Source organism: Lissotriton vulgaris, chromosome 5 (genome assembly GCF_964263255.1).
Source record: "Lissotriton vulgaris chromosome 5, aLisVul1.2, whole genome shotgun sequence".
Taxonomy (NCBI): Eukaryota; Metazoa; Chordata; class Amphibia; order Caudata; family Salamandridae; genus Lissotriton; species Lissotriton vulgaris.
The window spans coordinates 1,393,741,396-1,393,761,593 of NC_141693.1; the positions used below are offsets into that span (position 1 = coordinate 1,393,741,396).

General features: G+C 44.6%; 1 protein-coding gene across 1 annotated transcript in view; it reads right to left on the reverse strand.

Moving 5' to 3' along the window:
• Positions 1–18,455: 18,455 nt before the first annotated feature.
• Positions 18,456–20,198, reverse strand: part of LOC147712645 (cytochrome P450 2A13-like) — a 581,712-nt gene continuing 579,969 nt past the window's right edge. The window contains exon 9 of the mRNA XM_086923338.1: positions 18,456–19,979. Within this exon, the coding sequence (XP_086779464.1) occupies positions 19,798–19,979 (182 nt within the window). The 3' untranslated portion in view covers positions 18,456–19,797. The remainder of the gene's footprint in view (positions 19,980–20,198) is intronic.

The following is a 20,198-nucleotide window of genomic DNA, read 5'->3' on the forward strand; positions in this document are numbered from 1 at the left end:
CTAATCGGAAATACTCCTTTCCGCCACTCTGTAGCAGCTTATTGGAAAGAACTGCACTGGCTCCCCATCTCCCGGCGTATCCAGTTTAAAGTTTTGATCCTTGCCTTCCGTGCCATTAACGGATCAGGCCCGGCTTATTTGAGTAAAAGACTCAAATTATCGCGATCTGTCAGATCATTAAGATCTAACAGCCTACATCTCCTGGTGGTACCCAGATTTCATCGCGCCTGGAGCAGGGGCAGAACGTTTGGAGTGGCTGCTGCCAAATTTAAGAACAGCCTCCCACTGGATCTCAGGCTTATTGAATCGGAGCAAGTGTTCCGCCGTAAACTCAAGACCTGGCTGTTTACTATCCCTTAAAACAGCCTTCTCTTTCTGTCCAACATGCACTTTGCAGTGCCCTTTCTGATTGACAAGTACTCTGTAGGTCCGGGACACCCCCTTTGGGGGTAGCTGTGGCCTCTATAAGCTTCTTAAATAAATATGGGGAAAGATGCATCAGTTATTCGTGACCGTTCCGGAGGTGATGCGTCGGGAAAACTTGCAGCACAGATGGGATGAGTAGAAATCCAGGATGTGTCGGTGACCAATGTGGCGGCATCGAGCGACGATGCTCAGGTTTTCTCAGCCATGATCCTTAGATGCGTTGATTCTTGCAGCGGCGACAGGCGACGGTTTTCGCAGCGGCACACTGATGCTTGGAAATTCATCTCGTGCCATGGAAATGTTTCAGAAAACAACCGCAAGAAGAGCGATGCGTTGATTTTTGCAGTTCTTCAAGTTTCTTTCTTCCAGCTCCCAAACAGTATTAAGAACCGCCAGAGGTTCAAAACTGGCACAGGAACCTTTTGGCAGGTCAGAACTGAAAGCAGCAGCGTTTAGGGGAGCTGAGGGGGTAGTCTTTGTGTCACTGATACTTCAGAACAGGAGGCCAGCACAAACAGACCCTTGAAGATCTCCTTCAAGCAGGGGACCCAGCTCAAACAATAGTCCTTCTCCTTTCCTTGGCAAAAACAGCAACTGCAGGCCAACCCCACACAGCTCAGAGCAAAGGGGCATACTTCTCCTCAGTCTCTCCAGCTCCTCTCCTTGGCAAAGGGTGCTCCTAAATTCCATGGATGATCTAAAGTTCTGGGGTCGGGCCCAATACTTATACAGCAAAATCCTTTGTTAACTGGTGGCCCAGTCAAAACTAGTTCTGTCCTCTCTCGTGCAGCTTCCTGGCAGGAGGTGGAGTCAGCATTGTGGAATGCAGATGAGGCACATTCAGGTAAAAGGAAATCTCCTCCTCCTACTCTAAATGCAGCCCAGGCCTATTCAGCTTAACCCTGGATAATCCAGACTCTCTGGAGTCACTGCACATCCCCAGCCCCTGTCACTCCAAAGCTAGACAGTCACTACACATCCTTGCAGATGCACACTGGATGGCTAAGCAAGAACATACCTACTTTCTAAAAGTGGTATTTTCAATGGCAGAATGAAAAAATTACCCTTACTAAAAGATGCATTTTAACATTCTGAGTTCAGGCATATTATGCTCTATTTTCCTACCTTGCTCCCAGGGGTAGTAATGCTTACAAGGTGTTGTAGGCAAACCACCCATTCTCTCCTATGGGAACAGATAGCCTTGCAATAGTAAAAAACAGAATTGGCAGTATTTCACTATCAGGACACGCCACGCACACCAGGGCGTGTCCTACCTTTTACATACACTGCACCCTGCCCACAGGTGTACCTTGGGCCTACCTTAGGGATGACTAACACGTAAGAAAAGGAAAGGTTAGGGCCTGGCAAGTGGGTGCACTTGTCAGGTCAACATGGCTGTTTAAAACTGATCTCAGACACTGCAGTGGCAGACCTGAGATACATTTTCAGGGCTCACCATGTGGGTGGCACAATCAGTGCTGTAGGCCAACTAGTAGCATTTGACTTACAGGCTCTGGCACACATTGTGCACATTACTAGGGGATTGCCAGTAAATCAAATATGCCTATCAGGGAGAACCAATCATAATAACAGTGTTCATAGGTAACACTTGCACTTCGACACTGATCAACAGTGGCAAAGTGTCCAAAGCATCTAAGCCAGCAAAAACGAAATCCAGTTAAAACGTTTGGAGAAACCACACCAAGGATGCCAGGTCTCACACCAGCTGAAAGGATTAACATCACAGTCCAGTGCAAAGTGTTCCGTTCATGTTGGAAGAGGCCGAGAGGGGCAGGGAGAGCATTGTGGATGGATATGAAAGTAGCACAAAGAGCATGCTGGGCATTGCAAATGGTTGTCTATGCAGCGTTGCATTGGTGGACACCGTGAGTTGTTGATGCTGTAGTGTGAAGTTACAATCTTGAACTGTGGGGTGTTGTTGGTGATCGCTGTAGAGCAAAAAGTCAGGTTTGCTGGAACTTTGTGTTGGCAGGCGGAACAGACTGGAAGATCTTGGCACAAATGGGATTGTTAATGTTTGAAAATAACTCAAAAACTTCAGGGTAGCTCAACTGAGGCCACCCCAAGGGTCTAGGACCTGAGGGTCACCATTTAAGGGTCAGGAATTCACCCCAGCAGAGTCCAGCAGGGCCCAGACAGGCCCATTTGCAGGTCTAGGCAGCAGGTCAGCTGGCAAGTTGTAGGAACCTCTGGAGCTTGTCTGCTTGTTGGCTCAAGGGAGCCTTTTAAACACAAGAAGAGTGAGCAAGCTGCCTCTCATACAAGCACAGTTCACTTCTTTGCGTTCAGGTATGTGCAGTACGCTTACTTCTAAGTTGCTGTAGTTTTGTGGATTTAGCTGTTATTCAGTAGAGAGCAGAAGTAGTAGAGAGCAGAGAATAGTCATTTAGAGTTGATAAAATGCTCACTGAGACTTCACGGGTCACAGTACCACTCCACAGGCTCACACATGCATCCCAGGTGAGCTTGTCAGCTCAAGAGAGGCTTTAAAGCACAAGTGTAGAGGGAGCACACTCCCTCTCATACCAGCACATTGCAAGCCCATTGTATTCAGGTAACTACAGCACACTTACTTCAAAGTTGCTTTAGTTTTTGACCAAAGTTGGTGCAGGTAGTGCTGTTATATCTAGAAATCTGTTTTGGGGTTTAGACCACCATCAGGTATAAAGCAAATGCAGTAGAGAGCAAAGAAAAGTCATCCAGGGTTTCTGAAATGCTGCCCATCACTTCACAAGTCACAGTACTACTCCACAGGCACACAGATGCATCCCAGGTGAGCTCGTCAGCATGTTGGCTAATGGAAGCCCTTTAACCCCTTCAGCGCTGATGACAAAGCCAGCTCGTCATGGGCATTACCTGCGCTGTGCTTATGACGAGCTGGCTTTGTCATGAACAATGGGAAATAGGAAGGATCAGCACCCAGCGGGAAAACCCATAGCACCCAAGGTGTTAAACACAAAGAAGAGGGAGCACACAGCGATTCACACCAGCACAGATCACCCCCATCGCTTTCTGCTTTCAGGTAAAGGGAGCCCAGTTGCTTCAAAGTTGCTGTAATTTTTCACCAAAGATGGTGCAGATAGTGCTGTTATCTGTAGACATATGTTTCGGAATGTAGCCGTTTATTATTAGAGAGCAGAAGTAACAGAGAGCAGAGAAAAGTCATCTTGGGTTTTTGTGATGCTGCCACAGTCTTCAGACGTCCCACTACCACTCCACAAGCACATCTCAGGAGATCTCATCAGCTCACTATTCTCAGGGGAGCCTTTTAAGCACAAGGGGGGAGGGAGCACACTGCCTCTCATCTCAGCATAGGTCAGCCCATTGCATTCAGGTAAATGCAGTTTGCTTACATCAAAGTTGCTGTCAATTGTCACCAAAGATGGCGCAGAGAGTGCTGTTATAACTAGACACATATTTTGGGATTTAGCCCGTCATCAGTAGAGAACAAAAGTAGTAGAGAGAAGAATAGCCACCTGGGGTTGCTGAAATGGTGCCCGAGTTTTCACAGGTCACAGTAGTACTCCACAGGCACACAGGTGCATCCCAGGTGAGATTGTCAGCTCGTTGGTTCAAGGGGGCCTTTTTAAACCAAGGGGGGAGTGAGCACACTGCCTCTCATCCCTGCCCAGTTCACCCCATTGCATCTGGGTAAATGCAGTACATGTGCTTCAAAGTTGCTGGAGTTTTTCATTGAAGTTGGTGCAAGTAGTGCTGTTATCGTTTGACATGTGTTTATGGATTTAGCCGCTCTGTAGTACAGAAGCAGAAGTAGTAGAAAGCAGAGAAAAATCATTGAGGGTTGCTAAAATGCTGACCAAAAATTCACAATTCACAGTACCTCTCCAGAGGGTCACATTTTCATTCCAGGTGAGCTTGTCAGCTCAAAGGTTCCTTTTAAACACAAGGGGAGGGAGCACACTGCCTCTCATCCTAGCACATTTCATCCCACTGCACTCAGGTAACTAAAGCATGCTTACTTAAAAGTTGCTTTTGTTTTTAACCAAAGTTTGTGCAGGTAGTGTTGTCATCTCTAGAAATGTGTTCCTGAGTTTAGACCTTTATCCAGTAGAGAGCAATGGTAGCAGAGAGCAGCGAAAAGTCATCTACGGGTGCTGAAATACTGCCCAAATCTTCCCAGGTCACAGTACTACTCCACAGGCACACAGGTACATCCCAGGTGAGCTTGTCAGCTCATTGCCTCACGGAAGCCTTTTAAACACAAGGGTTAGGGATCACACTGCCTCTCACCTAATGACAGTTTACCCTATTGCTGTCAGGTAAATGGAGCACACTTGCTTTAATGTGTTTTTTTTTTACCAAAGATGGTGCAGATAGTGCTGTTATAGCTAGACACGTTTCGGGATTTAGCCCTTCATCAGCTGAGAACAAAAGTAGTAGAGAGCAGAGAATAGACATCTAGGGTTGCTGACATCATGCCCGAGTCTTTACAGGTCACAGTACCACTCCACAGGCACACAGGTGAATCCCAGGTGAGCTTGTCAGCTCATTGGTTCATGGGAGCCTTTTAAACAAACACGGGGAGGGAGCACACTGCCTTCATTTCCAGCGCATTTCATCCTATTGCATTCAGGTAAATAGAATACTCTTACTTCAAATTTGTTGTTTGTCAGCGAAGTTGGTGCATGTAGTGCTATTATATCTAGACACATTTTTTCTGGGTTTATCCCTTTACTAGCAGCCCGCCCCAGCGTTGCCTGGGGCAGAAAGGGGCTGGGGGCAGCATTTGAGGCTTGCGTGCACTTCTGCCCCCGGCCCCCAAACCGCCCCCTCCCGCCCCGGCCCCCTCCCGCCCGTGTCCCGGAGATCCTTACCTCAGCCGCCGGTCCCGCTCCAGGCGCCCCGCCCGCACAGGCCGCCACTCTCCAGGCGCCACGCCCGCACAGGCCGCCACTCTCCAGGCGGCCCGCCCGCACAGGCTGCCACTTCGCACAGCAGCAAGCAGGGCCGCTGCAGTCCTCCCAGCAGGTCACGATCTTCGGCGCAATTTCCGGAAGTGTTGCCAGGGAGCGCAAACGCAAATGATGTCATCACGCAGACGTCGCGGCCGGCGCTACTTGCAAGGGACTACTTTATTTTTATTTCAAAATTTTTTTAACAACGTATATTTTTTATTTCTAATAGCCTATGTCCTTCTGCTTGCCCTGAGGGTTTCAAAGATGTCTTGGGTGTTTTGATTGGTGGTGTACTTTTCGAGTTTACCTGGCTCAAAGGTTTGTGTTCTCTCTTTATAATAGTAGTATAGATCAGTAGAGAGAAAAAGTAGTAGAGGGAAGGAAAATGTCATTTAGGGTTGCTGACATGGTGCCCAAGTCTTCACTTGTCACAGCTCCACACTACTGGCACACAGGTGCATCCAAGGTGGGCTTGTGAGATCATTGGCTCAAGGGAGCCTTTTACACAAAAGGGGGGATGGCGTACACTGTCTTCATTCCTACCCTAGTTAATCCCATTGCATTCAGGTAAATGCAGTACACTCACTTCAAAGTTGCTGTAGTATTTCACCAAAGTTGGTGCAGGTAGCACTGTTATCTCTATACATGTTTCTAGGTTTAACCCTTCATCAGCAGTGAGCAGAAGTAGTAGAGAGCAGAAAAAAGTCATCCAAGTTTGCAAAAATGCTGCCCATGTCTTTCACAGTACCAAACCACGGGCATACAGGTGCATGCCAGGTGAGTTTGTCTGCTCGTTAGCTCAAGGAAGCCTTTTAAACACAAGGGGGAGATAGCACGTTACATCTCATTCCAGCACAGTTCAGCAATTGCATTTAGGTAAATGCAGTAAGCTTACTTCAAAGTTGTTGTAGTTTCTCACTAAAGGTGGTGCAGGTAGTGCTGTTGTCTTTGGACATGTGTTTTTGTGTTTAACCCTTTATCAGTAGGGACCATGGGTAGTAGAGAGAGGAGAAACGTCATCTGGGGTTGCTGAAATGCTGTGACTGCTTTCACAGATCCCACTACCACTCCACAAACACATAAGTGCATCCCAGGAGAGTTCATCGGATGGCTGTTCTCAAGGAAGCCCTTTAAACACAAGTGGGATGGGATCACACTGCACCTCATCCCAGCACAGTTCAGCCCATTGCTTTCAAGTAAATGCGGTCACTTACTTCTAGGTTGCTGGAGTTTTTATCCAAGGTTGGTGGAGGTGGTGCTGTTATTTCTAGGCACTTGATTCTGGGATTGCTGAAATTCTGTCCAAGTCTTCACAGGTCACAGACCCAATCCACAGGCTAACACCTGCATCCCAGGTGAGATTGTCATCTTGTAGGCTCAAGGGGGTCTTTTAAACATAAGAGAGGAGGGAGCACACTGCCTCTCATCCCAGCACAGTTCACTCACTTGCATTCAGGTAAATGTAGTATGCTTATTTTTAAGTTGCTGTAGTTTTTCATCAAAGTTGCTGCAGGTGGTGCTTTTATCTCTAGACACGTTTTTCTGGATTTAGCCTTTATCAGTAGAGATCAAAAGTAGTAGGAAGCAGAGAAAAGTAATCAAGGTTGCTAAAATTGTGCCTGAGTCTTCCCAAGTCACAGAATCACTCCACAGGCACACAAATGCATCCCAGGTAAGCTTGTCAGTTCAAGAGAGCCTTTTAAACACAAGGGAAGGGGGAGCACATTGCCTCTCATCCAAGCACAGAGCAGTCAATTGCATTCAGGTAAATGCAGTACGCTTTCTTCTAGGTTGCGGTAGTTTTCATCCAAAGCTGGTGCATGTAATGCTGTTCCCTCTAGGCACATGTTTTAGGGTTTAGCCGTTCATCAGTTAAGAACAAAAGTAGTGGAGGGCAGAGAAAAGTCATCTGTGGTTGCTGAAATGCTGATCAAGTCTTCACTGGTCACAGTACTACTCCACAGGTACACAGGTTCACCCTAGGTGAGCTCATCAGGCCATTGGTTGACATAAGCCTTTTACACAAAAGGAGGAGAGAGCACACTGCCTTAGAACCCCAGCAAAGTTCACCATTTTCCATTCAGGTAAATGGAGCACACTGGCTTAAAAGTTGTTGTAGTTTTTCATCAAAGATGGTGCAAATAGGGCTGTTATCTCTAGAAACATGTTTTGGGATTTAGCCCTTCATTAGTAGAGAGCAGAGAAAAGACATCTGGGGTTGCTGAAATGCTTCTCAAGTTTTCGTGTCACAGGCCCACCACAGGCAGACAGGTGAATCCCTTGTAAGCTCAACAGCTAAATTGATCAAGGCATCCTTTTAAAGGCGGGAGAGGGAGCACACTGCTTCTCATTCCAGCACAGTTCACCCATTGCAATTATGTAAATGCAGTACGCTTACTTCGAAGTTGTTGTAGTTTCTCACTAAAGCTGATGCAGGTACAGCTGTCATCTTTGGACACGTGTTTTTGTGTTTATCCCTTTATCAGTAGAGACAAGAGGTAGTAGAGAGAAGAGAAACATCATCTGTGGTTGTTGAGATGTTGAGACTATTTTTACATGTCCCACTACCACTCCACACTCACACGTGCATTTCATCAGACTTCATCAACTCGTTGTTCTCAATGAAGCCCTGTAACCACAAGAGGAAAGAGAGCAAACTACCTCTCATCCCTGCAAATTTCAGCCCATTGCATTCAGGTAGATGCAGTACGATAACTTCAAAGTTGCTAAGGTTTTTCACCAAAGCTGCTTCAGGTAAAGCTGTTAACTCTAGAAACATTTCTGGGTTTAGTCCTTCATCATAAGAGAGCAGAAGTAGTAGAGAGCAGAGGAACATCATCTGGGATTGCTGAAATGCTGCTCAAGCCTTCACAGGTCACATTACAACTCAGCGGGCACAACTGTGCCTCAAATGAGAGCAAAGTTGGTGCAGGTACAACTGCTATCACTAGGCATGTCTTTCTGGGTTTATCGCTGTATCAGTAGAGAGCAGAAATAGTACAGAGCAGAGAGAAGTTACATTATATCACTGGATGGAATTAACACCAATGAAGAGCCCCACCCATTGAATCAGGAAGACAGGAAAGGGCAAGATAATATAAATGGAAGAGATAGGACGTTAGGTTACATAAACCCCAATACTGAGCCTCAATTGTCACTTTGGAAAGTCATTGCCTCGAGCGATGGCGAAACGGGAACTACCAGGGCGATAGAATTCCAACAGATGGTTCATGAGGTGGCATTAAAAGGCAATTACACCAACAATGAGCCCCAACAATTGAATCATGAAACCAATAAGCCTGAAGACAAGGGTCTCAACACTCAGCTAGCATTAGTTACCTCAACCTTCGATTCTAGCACCCCTACTACACCTGACTTTAAACTCGACCAGCTATTAGGAACAGTAAGCAGGTTAGAAAACACACAAGTCAAACAAGTTAACTGGAGAGGAACGCATGTGACTTTCACAGGGAATTGCAGATCTGTTTCCAGTCTCAAAATAACAGGCACAGATCCTGCAAAGGTTTGCAAAGCTAGCCCTCCAATAGGGACGAAACCTCCAAACACTATACTTAATAGATCAGACTCTGAAAAGACTAGAACCCCACAAACAAATGGGGATTTTAATTATCTCACTTCACAATCTTGTAAGCCATGCTGTCCACCATCAGAGATATGAAGAACCTGCTGTGCCTATCAGAAAATTGGCTGGCAAAAATGGAGGCTCTTCAGTCTTCCCAATTTGTAACACATGTCAATCGCTGTTCCACCCCTATGGCGGCGTCAAACAGAATCTATCGCCCATGCACGCAACTCAACTATCTGACAGACAGTCAGTTATCATCCATTCTGTCTACATATGAACCTATTCTCACTTCCCACACTAAGATAGGCGAAAACGTTATCCAAACTATTGTATTGAATATGGATAGAACTTCCAAGGCTAACAATAGAAGGATTAATGCCAGCAACCTAAAGATGGTGACATTAATGCCGGAAATGTCTGTTCTGCCAATGATCAACTGCCAGAAACACATTTGTTGCATATTACTCAACTGTTGTTCAGCAAACAAACATGCGTCGGACATAGCCGACCTCATACTAAACCATGCAATTGGCATAACCATTTTAACTGAAATTTGGCTTTTTGACTCGTCTTCCCCATGCTTAGACCTGTTAGTCCCCCCGAACTACCAGATTATGAGACAGGAGAGACAAGACAGATTGGGTGGAGGCATCGCTTGCATACATAGGTCAGACATTACCATCACTAAAATTCATTCTGACCCTTTAGAGTCTTGCAAATATCTAGGCATGTCTTCAAGATCAGTAGACAACCAAAACTGTAAACTCCATGCATTCTACAACCCTCCTGGTACAAAGACCAAATTCATAGACCAGTTGATTGAAATCGTTACCATCAACTCTAATCCTTAGTCGAAGGATATCTTCTTAGGTGACTTCAATTTTCACTGGGAGGATCAGGCTGACAATCAAATCACCCTCCTTAAAACCTTCCTGGAAGAACAATAATAAGTCCAGGGATGCCATCTCCACACCCACACCAAAGGATCAACTTAGACTGGATCATAGCCAAAGAAAAAGCAATCAAGAATATTATAATCACACCCTGCGATTGGTCTGATCATTACATATTTGCATTCAAAATTCCCCTGAGAAAAACAAAATCATCCTCACAAGCTATTAAGCCTAAAGAATGGACCAGGGACACTAGATAAATCAATATGGAAAACGTAGCAGCTCACTGCGAAATGGAGTTGCAGCCACCCAAGAGCATGGTTGACGTCAGTGCCGTCACTTTGCATTAGAACAAGTCAATTTTAAGCATTATCAAGGACTTAGCCCCTCTAAAACTGAAAAGGATCTCTGACAAAGACAAACATCTGTGGTTCAATGGTTCCCTAAATGAGGAAAGAAGATCACTCAGACTTTCAGACCGCAAATGGCGTCAATACCCTACCTCGTCCCACTTCATCCAACTGAGACAATCCAGGAAAGCTTATAACAAAAGCATCCTTAAATCTAAAAAAGGCTTTTTTTGGAAAGAACTGGACAATGCAGTAAATAGACCAAGGAACCTATTCGATATATTTAAAGAACAATCAAATAAAGCTGCCAAACCAGCACCAGTTGTCACCAAAACAAGCTTAAATAGTGAGGATTTCTCCGTCTTCTTTACTGACAAAGCTAACGCTTTGGAGAGGGAACTCAAGAAAACAGTTAAAGACATTGAAAGGGAGAAGGGTTCCTCAGATGAACTTCAGGCTCAACAAGAATTGGACAAACCAAAAAACAATGCTCGATGGTCAGGATTTAAACTAGTCAGTGAATAAGACATCTCAAAGATCATGTCGACCACTAAACCTAACAACCACTATAACGACCCCATACCAGCAAAGTGCTGGTCTTCTCTAAACCACCTGCTAATCTGTCTTGGACTAAGATCATGAATGCCTCGTTATCACAAGGCCACATACCGGACTGCCTAAAAACAGGGCAAGTCATTCCTCTCTTAAAAAAACCAACAGACAACCATTCTGATCCAAACAACTTCAAACCTGTAACTAATATTCCCATGCTAGCCGAAGTACTGGAAAAATGTGTCCAACAACAATTGAGTCTTCACATTTCGGATTTCAATCTGCTCAATGATTGCAAATCTGGGTTCAGACCGAACCATAGTACAGAAACTGCAATCCTACATATAGTAGATGAAACTTTACTGGCTCTCGACCACAACGACACATGTCTCCTAATACTGTTGGACCTGTCATCTGCTTTCTACACGGTAAACCATGCCAAAATTATTGATAGGTTGAAAAACAGAATGGGGCTAGATGGTACAGTCCTAAAGTGGTTCAGCTCCTTCCTGGAGAATAGATCGCCAAAATTCATTGTCAACCAAAGGCTGTCAGGCCCAACCAGAAATACAATTGGAGTTCCACAAGGTTCAACGTTATCCCCAGCACTTTTCAATCTATATGTAAAACCACTAACTGTTATACTACAAAAAGCGAACATTTCCTTCCATATGTACGTGAATGACACGCAGCTGTATATCAAGGTGGCATCGACAGGACATAAAAGGACTATGATCCAAGCCCTAACGAGAACCCTCCAATGGCTAACCAAGAACCACCTGAAGTTAAATCCGCAAAAAACTCAATTCTTACTGATTACACCAAAGAAAAGCAAATTTAAGATAACAGAATGGTCACTGCTATAAAATGTACTCCGAAGATTGTCGACTCCACTAAATCTTTGGAAATTACTCTTGAAAAAACCTGAACATGGTAGCACATATCAACACAATGGCAAAGAACGCCCGTTTCCATCTAAGCTACCTGCAGAAACTAAAACCTTCCCAAAATAAAACAGATCTTAAAACAGCAGTCCAGGCACTGGTCATATCGAGGATCGAATATGGTTGCACTACATTGGCTGGGATCCCCAAGGTCACAACAGCCCCATTGAAAGCGTGTCTAAATGCAGCCACCTGACTGATATCGGGATCCAAAAAATTCGACCATATCTCCACTCACGTGAAAGTGCTCAACTGGCTACCCTTCGAAGCAAGAATTCAGTTCAAATTAGCATGCATCACTCATAAAGCATTGCACCATAAAACGCCAGTTTACCTTGCACAGAAACTCACGCTTTTAGGATGATACCGAGTAAGGGTGGGCGTAGTTCGCGAAGTAGCGCTACGCGAAGCTACGCGAAGTTCACTTCGCACTACGCGAACTTCACGTAGCACTACGCGAGCTGCGTAGTAGCATGTTCGCACTGTGCAAGATGTGTTTTCAATGATTGCACATAGCGGACAAGCATCCGGCACTGTGAAATCATTGAAAACTGCATCTTGCACAGTGCGAGCTGTAGTTTTCTGCTGCTCGAGTAGATTATTACTCGAGCTGCAGCTTTCTCAACGCGAACTGGTAGTTTCTCATTGAGAGCGGTCACGAGCATGCGCAACCACTCACAATGAGAAACTTTACCTCCCCGCGTTGAGAATCTCGCCGGGATGTCATTTTGCTTGCTCGTGGTCGCGAACATGACGTTCAGGACCGCAAACAAGCAAAAAATGAGCACTGTGCTATGCTACGCTGCACTACGGGTGTTCCCACTGTGCTACGTGCAGCTCGCCTAGTGCGAAGTTGCGCAAACTTCGCAAACACCGCGAGAGTAGCTTCGCCCAGGCCTAATACCGAGTCTCCAGGAGCAAAGCTGATCTACTCCTGAAACCAGCTTGTTTTTGTAAGAAAAGAACTTATGACCGAGCGTTCTACGGGGCAGAACCAAGAATTTGGAACAAACTTCCCCCAAGCATTACAAGAATTCCATCCATCGCAGCATTAAAAAAGAAGAAAAATCGTTTTATATCAGAACATTTCTCCCATAAGACCATACAGCAGAACCTAGGGCTACAAACTTTGCATGTCTGATTTCCATGCATCCGCTAGCCTTTCACTACCCACACATGAGCTTGTATATATGTAGTACATGTGGTTTTGTGTTTTTATGCTCTGTGATAATATTTAAATTATTGACTGTTATATATGTTTATATGCTTTCCTAAAGTTTATTGTTGTAAAGAATTAGTGATTTTTCTATCTATAAGGGCAGTAGTAAAGAGCAGAGAAAAGTCATCTGGGGTTGCGGAAATGCTGCCCAGTCCTTCATAGTTCACAACATCACTCCACGGGCACACAGGTGCATTCCAGATGAGCTCATCAGATCGTTGGCTCAAGGGAGACTTTTAAACACAAGGAGACTGGTAACACATTATATCTCACCCCAGCACATTTCACCCCATTGCATTCAGTAAATGCAGTATGCTTACTTCAAAGTTGCAGTTGTTTTTCACCATATTTGGTGCATGTAATGCTGTTCTCTCCAGACAAGTGTTTCTGGGTTTAACCCTTCATGATTATAGAGCAGAAGTAGTAGAGAGCAGAGAAATATCATCTGGGGTTACTGAAATGGTACCCAAGTCTTAACAGGTACCAGTACAACTCCACACACACACACACATATACACACGCAGGAGTATCCTAGGTGAGCTCATCAGCTCATTCGTTCAATGAAGCATCTTAAAGACAAGAGTGGAGGGAGCACACTGCTCTCATCCCAGTAAAGCTCAACCCTTTAAGTTCTTGTAAATGTAGTACACATACTTCAATGTTGCTGTAGTTTTTCAGCAAAGTTGGTGCGCGTACTGCTTTATGCTCTAGGTACATGTTTCTGGGTTCAGCCCTTCATCAGTACAGAGCAATCACAGTAAAGAGCAGGGAAAAGTCATCTGAGGATGCTGAAATACTGCCAAAGTCTTCATAGGTCACAATGACACTCCACAGGCACACAGGTGCATCCCGGGTGAACTCGTTATCTCATTGGCTCAAGGAAGCCTTTTAAAGAGAAGGGGGAAGGAGCACACAGCCTCTGATCCTAGCACACTTCAAACCTAGTATTCAGTTAAACGCAGTACACTTTTTTCAAATTAGCTGTAGTTTTTCACAAACATTGGTGCAGGAAGTGCTGTTAACTCTAGAAGTGTGTTTATCGGTTTAGCCCTTCATCAGAAGAGAGTAGAGTACAGAGAAAAGTCATAAGGGGTTTCTGAAATGCTGCCAAAGGCTTCACAGGTCACAGCACAACTCCACAGACAAACAAGTCCATCCCAGGTGATCTCATCAGCTTGTTGGCTCAAGGTAGCCTTTTAAACACAAGGGGGATGGGAGCACACTGTCTCTCATTCCACCCTAACCCACCCCATTCCATCCTAGTAAATGCAGTACCCTTACTTTAAAGTTGCTATAATTTTCACCAAAGTTGGTACAGGTAGTGCTGTTATCTCTAGACATGTCTTTCTGGGTTTATCCCTTTATCAGTGGAGAGCAGAAGTAGTAAAGACAGAGAAAAGTAACCTGCAGTTGCTGAAAGGCTGCCCGAATCTTCACAAGTCACGCTATCACTATGCAGGCACACAGGTGCATCCCAGGTGAACTTGCCAGCTTGTTTGTTCAAGGGAGCCTTTTAAACACAATGTGGGAGGGAGCACGCGCTTTTAATCCCAGCACAATTCACCCCATCGCATTCTGGTAAATGTAGGACACGTACTGCAAAGTTGCTATACTTTTTCATCAAATTGGTACAGGCAGTGCAGTTATCTCCAGACGTGTTTCTGGGTTTAGCCCTTCATCTCTAGACAGCATAAGTAGTAAAGAGCAGAGAAAAGTCATCTGGAGTTGCTGACATGTTCCCCAAGACCTCACAGATCAGAGTACTACTCCAAAAGGAACACAGGTGCATCCCAAGTGAGATCGTCAGCTTGTTGCCTCAAGGTATCCTTACAAGGTTTAACTTTTTTTTATTGACAATCTGCAGCAAAGAAACAATATACACCGACGATAGTTATGTCAGGACCCACTTCTACCCACCACTCTAAAGAGAACATACGTTCAGCCAATATTGTCTACTGTGTGGGTACAGTCCAGCATACCTCCTCTGAGCCCTGCAGGGCTCCTTTTAGGGGAAGCATTTGCCTAGTGTAGTTAGATAACTTAAATACATATCAACGTCAAAAAGATATGTAGACCCCTCCCCTCCCAACTCCTCTCTTCCCTCCCAGGCCCCTCTCAACTTTAATCTGGTATGAATGGCAATGTCGAGAGCTCAACTCAGGAGTTTCATGGTCCCCTCCTCCTGTGTTGTGACCTGAAGGAGATGCAGGTACTTAGGGCATGTGATTTAGTTGAACTCAGTGGCCAGAAGAGACACTATTGATTGCCAAACGTCTCTGAAGCTCTCCACTGAGTTCGTAAGAGAAGCCTGTATCCATCCCTAATATATGCCATAGCCTGTGCAACCACCCTGTGTACGTCGGTACTATTTGTGTCCCCAGTGCAATAAGGTGTTTTGAAGTGCTGCCCCGAAAGCCAGTCCCATCTGTCTCCCCCTGCGGGACTTTAGGGAATAAGTGAGTGAATTGGGCAGTCCCAAAGCAACATAGGCCGGGAATCTCTGGTTTTGTGTCTCAAACTGTCGATCAACATCATCTAATATTTTGGACCAGTATACTGTTAGTTCCATACACTCCCATAACAGGTGCTCTAATGTGCCGTGTTCTCCACAGTCCCTCCAACAAGTCAGACTACGATCCGGGTTCCCTTTATTAAGCCGCACCGGCGTAAAGTACCAGTAAAAGGCAATCTTAACCGCCGTTTCCTTACTGGCGGTGTTACGCGCTTTATGATGCGCTCTGTAATATATATCCCTCCACTCCTTCTCTGTGAATTCCTATCCCAGCTCCCTCACCAACTGTTTCTGGCTGTCAATGGGCTGTATTAGGCACGGTAGCCGCATCATATTATATAATTCAGAGATCATTTCCTTGTCGGTGTTCTGCGTCACCAACCACTTCTCAAATTTTTGACTTTCGGCTGTGAAGGAGCCAATGGCGAATCTGAATGTATTGAAACCCTTCTGTTTCAGGAAGGGTGTATCTTGTCGGAGCTGGGGGAACGAAAGGATCCCCTCTACATCAAGTAAGTGTTCCACCGGTTTGCATTCCGACGCCCGCCACTCCAAGAACACCCTCTAGTCAGCCCCTGGGGTAAACTCCCGATCGTCAAATAAAGGTGTCATGGGGAAGGAAAGGAAGTCAAGTCCTTTCTAGTGGCCACCCCATCCCAGACCCATAGTATTTTGCCCGTTATGGGGGAGCCCGGAAGATTCTTCAGGAAAGGAACCTTACACAAGGAGAGTTTTGCTACCCCCTGTCTTGGAATAGTCATCTCTTTTCTGATTCCGGCCTATTCCACCCCTTCAAGTACCTCAGCTGCGCTGCCCTGAAGTATTCCAACATGCTTGGGATCCCTAGACCGCCCTCATCTAACCGCCGGCAGCTCCATTCTCTCCACATGCAGTGTCGTACTCCTGCCCAAACGAACTGCTGTATTGCCATATCGGAATCATCTGGAAGAGATATAGCACTTTAGGGAGAATGGACATTTTTATCGCTGCTACCCTCCCCAGCAATGGCAGCTGATGTTGATTCTAATTCTGTAGCTCCCTGTTGACTTGGTGGAGAAAAGTGGAGAAGTTCAATGTGAGAGTCCGCGATATGGAATACATTGATATGTTATTTATTCACAAATAGTGATAAATTGAAGTCCTTTGGGCAGAAAAAATGTTTTTTGTCATTGCGTAAACCTCATTAATTGTATCCTACAGGCTTTGTGGTTGGAGCACTCTGTCTCTAGATTGACTCTGGATAACTGGACTCGAGTATTTTTTGCTTTACCACCGTTTTTGCTAAACTTTATTGCTTGGGTATAAGCCAGACCCTCATCAATCTATGCACAAATCATTTGCTACAGATAAAAAAGTTGTTTTACTCTTAAAAAAACAACATATTACATAGTACTACTTTGCCATTAAGGGAACTACTTAACACCTTGGCTGCTTTGAGTTTTCCCCTCCTATGCTGAGCTTTGAATTTTCCCCATTGTTCATGATGTGCTCAGTTTGTCATATATATAGGAAACAGTGTCCCACTGGGTATCAATGTCAGAGACAATTTAAATTTTTGCATACAAAACGTATTACAGGAAAGGAACACCAGGGAGTCTCAGTACATTTGTGAAAAGGTTATTAATCACCAATTACGTTAAGCATAAGAAGCACAGTTGAAATGCAGCACTGTACATGAAAGACAATCATGGAGCAACCCAAATGGCACTTGGTGACAAGGTGATGACGAAGTGATAGTGACGACGCAAGTGAAGGTGAAAAACAGCGAGGTCGGCGCAAAGTGATAAAAAACAATCAGAATTTTACATTGAATATACACAATAAACAAGTTCAATTTGGCATAGTGATGAGCCTATTAGTAGTGCGCCATGAAATCGCGCTGTGGTTGTCGACGGCGTTTCGATCCTCTATAATTCGGGATCCTCTTCAGGACAGGATTGGCGTTGAATTGGGGTGCTGAGATCTGGGAGCGCTGACAGAGTGGAGGGGTCAGTCGTCCAAAAGTGGTAAGCTCGGGTACTCAGGAGCGAGTCAAAGAACACTGCCGGGGAGTCCAGGTATCCTCTAGTTGGGCCGGTTAGGCGCCTAGAAGAGGGGTTTGGAGAAACGGGTTAGGGCGAGTACTCTCGAGCAGTACAGGCGAGGTCCGATATTTCTGCAAGGGCGGTGGATCGGGGGAGCGTTGGTAGATAACCTGGGTTAATCTGAGCGGAGGGGTCAGTCGTCCAAAGGTGGTAAGCCCGGGTACTCAGGAGCGAGTCAAAGATCACTGCCGGGGGGTCCAGGTCTCTTCTAGTTGAGCCAGACTAACCCAGGCGCCCAACCGGCACAACTAGAGGATACCTGGACTCCTCAGCAGTGTTCTTTGACTCGCTCCTGAGTACCCGGGCTTACCACTTTTGGATGACTGACCCCTCCACTCTGTCAGCGCTCCCAGATCTCAGCACCCCAATTCAACGCCAACCCTGTCCTGAAGAGGATCCCGAATTCTAGAGGATCGAAACGCCGTCAACAACCACAGCGCGATTTCATGGCGCACTACTAACAGGCCCATCACTATGCCAAATTGAAATTGTTTATTGTGTATATTCAATGTAAAAGCCTATATCTGATTGTTTTTTATCACTTTGCGCCGACCTCGCTGTTTTTCACCTTCACTTGCGTCGTCACTATCACTTCGTCATCACCTTGTCACCAAGTGCCATTTGGGTTGCTCCATGATTGTCTTTCATGTACAGTGCTGCATTTCAACTGTGCTTCTTATGCTCAACGTAATTGGTGATTAATAACCTTTTCACAAATGTACTGAGACTCCCCGGTGTTCCTTTCCTGTAATACGTTTTGTATGCAAAAATTTAAATTGTCTCTGACATTGATACCCAGTGGGACACTGTTTCCTATATATCCTACATACCCAGTCCCATTTAGGTCTATGGGTTAAACTCCTGTTCTTTTTCACTCAGTTCGTCATAAGCACAGCTCAACCGTGCCTCATGATGAGCTGAGCTCGTCATGAGCAGCGAAGGGGTTAAAAACCCATTCATTCTGGATTGGCTAAATGCAGAAAGATAGAAAGGCAAGACTGAAGGAAAAGGAGGAAAAAGAAGGAAGGTAAGAAAGAAAAAGAAAAGGAGGAAAGAGAACAAAGAAAGAAAAGCGAAATAATGAATAATAGAAAAAGAAATGGAAAGAGAGAAGGGAAGGGAAGAGAGAAGGAAAGAAAGCGTGAAGGAAAGCGAAGGTAAAAAGAGAGAAGGAAAGAATGAGAAGAAAAGTGAAATAAATTAAGAGAAGGGAAGAAAGAAAGGGAGGAGGAAAGGGAGAAGGAATGAAAGAAGGCAAGAGTTGGAAAGAAAGAAGGAACGAGAAAGGAAGAATGAAAGAAAGAAAGGAAGGAAGAAAGGAAAGGGAAGAAATAAAGAAAAAAAGAAGGTAAGAAAAATGATTAGAAGAAGGCAAGAAACACATAATAAAACAGGAAAAAGAAAGACATAAAGAGGGAAAGTAAGAAAGATAGAAGGACGGAGAGAAAGAGATAAGTAAAGAAAGAAAGAAGGCAAGACGAAAGAAGAAATAAAAGAACTGAAATCAGAAAAGAGAAAGAAGCAATGAAAGAAGGAAAGAAAGAAGGAAGGAAAGAAAGAAGGAAAGAAACTAGGAATTGAAGAAGGAATGAAAGAAAGGGAGAAAGAAAAAAGTAAAAAGTGGATAACTTAATACAGAAAAGTTTCACTTGGACACAATCTGGCATGCTATGATAACGCAGTCAGAAAAGCAAAACACCCTTAAAGGAATTTCAACAGCATTGGCAGGCCGTGGACTTTACTAAAGATGGAATGTGCAACAGAAGTGTCTTGCTATCATTTCAGGCACTGAAGAGAAATAAAACAATAAAGTAAATATAAAGTAAAAACAAAACCACTGGAATTGCCTGGAACTAGCTTGTGTGCGTATGTGCTCCTTAGGCGAGGGCAAAATGCAATCACTCCAAGTGAAGGAACCAGTTGATTAATTGGGTGACCCACTGCCCCATGCTAAATGCTGTAGTGGGTGGAAGCAAAATGTGAGTGACGCAAATAACAGAACAATGGATGAAGAGAAGGGATTGAAAGCATGTTGTACCAATGTTTGTAAAATCAAAAGATCTTGTCTCACAATAGACCCAAAAATGGCTTCTAATTATAGAAGAAAATGCAAATAACTACACAGCAACCTTTATCAAAACAAACGAGACATTTAGGATAGCAGACAAAAAGCGTATATTGAGGCACATTGTACATAAAACTGAAGCATAAGTTTTACAGGTAATTCTTGATGGAAGAACATGCTTGTTGATGTTGAGTGGTCTACCTTCGCTGATTAGAATGCCCCACCATTGTTAACGGGGGATTAATTGAATCTCATATTGCATTGGGTAGCTCATGAAACCATCCAACTGCGGTGTGAGGTCGATTTCCTTTAAATCACCTGGAAACTTTAGCTTGAAGTTCTGCAGGATTGCAGTGAGGTATATAAACAGTTCCATCGTAGCCATCCTTTCACCAACGCAAATCCGTTTTCCTGAAGCAACATAAGGCATGAGAAATAAATTATGTGTTTTTTTGTCACAAGAAGTGTTAAGTAAATACATCTTTACACAATGTAACAATCACTCCAAGGATTCCTGGAGGCCTTGTCAGTACATAACTGCATGTTTGAGTAAAATTGGGTGTCACAGAATAACATGAACGTGCACCTAGCGCTTTTAATATCCCAGTAAGTTCTAAATTCATAAATATA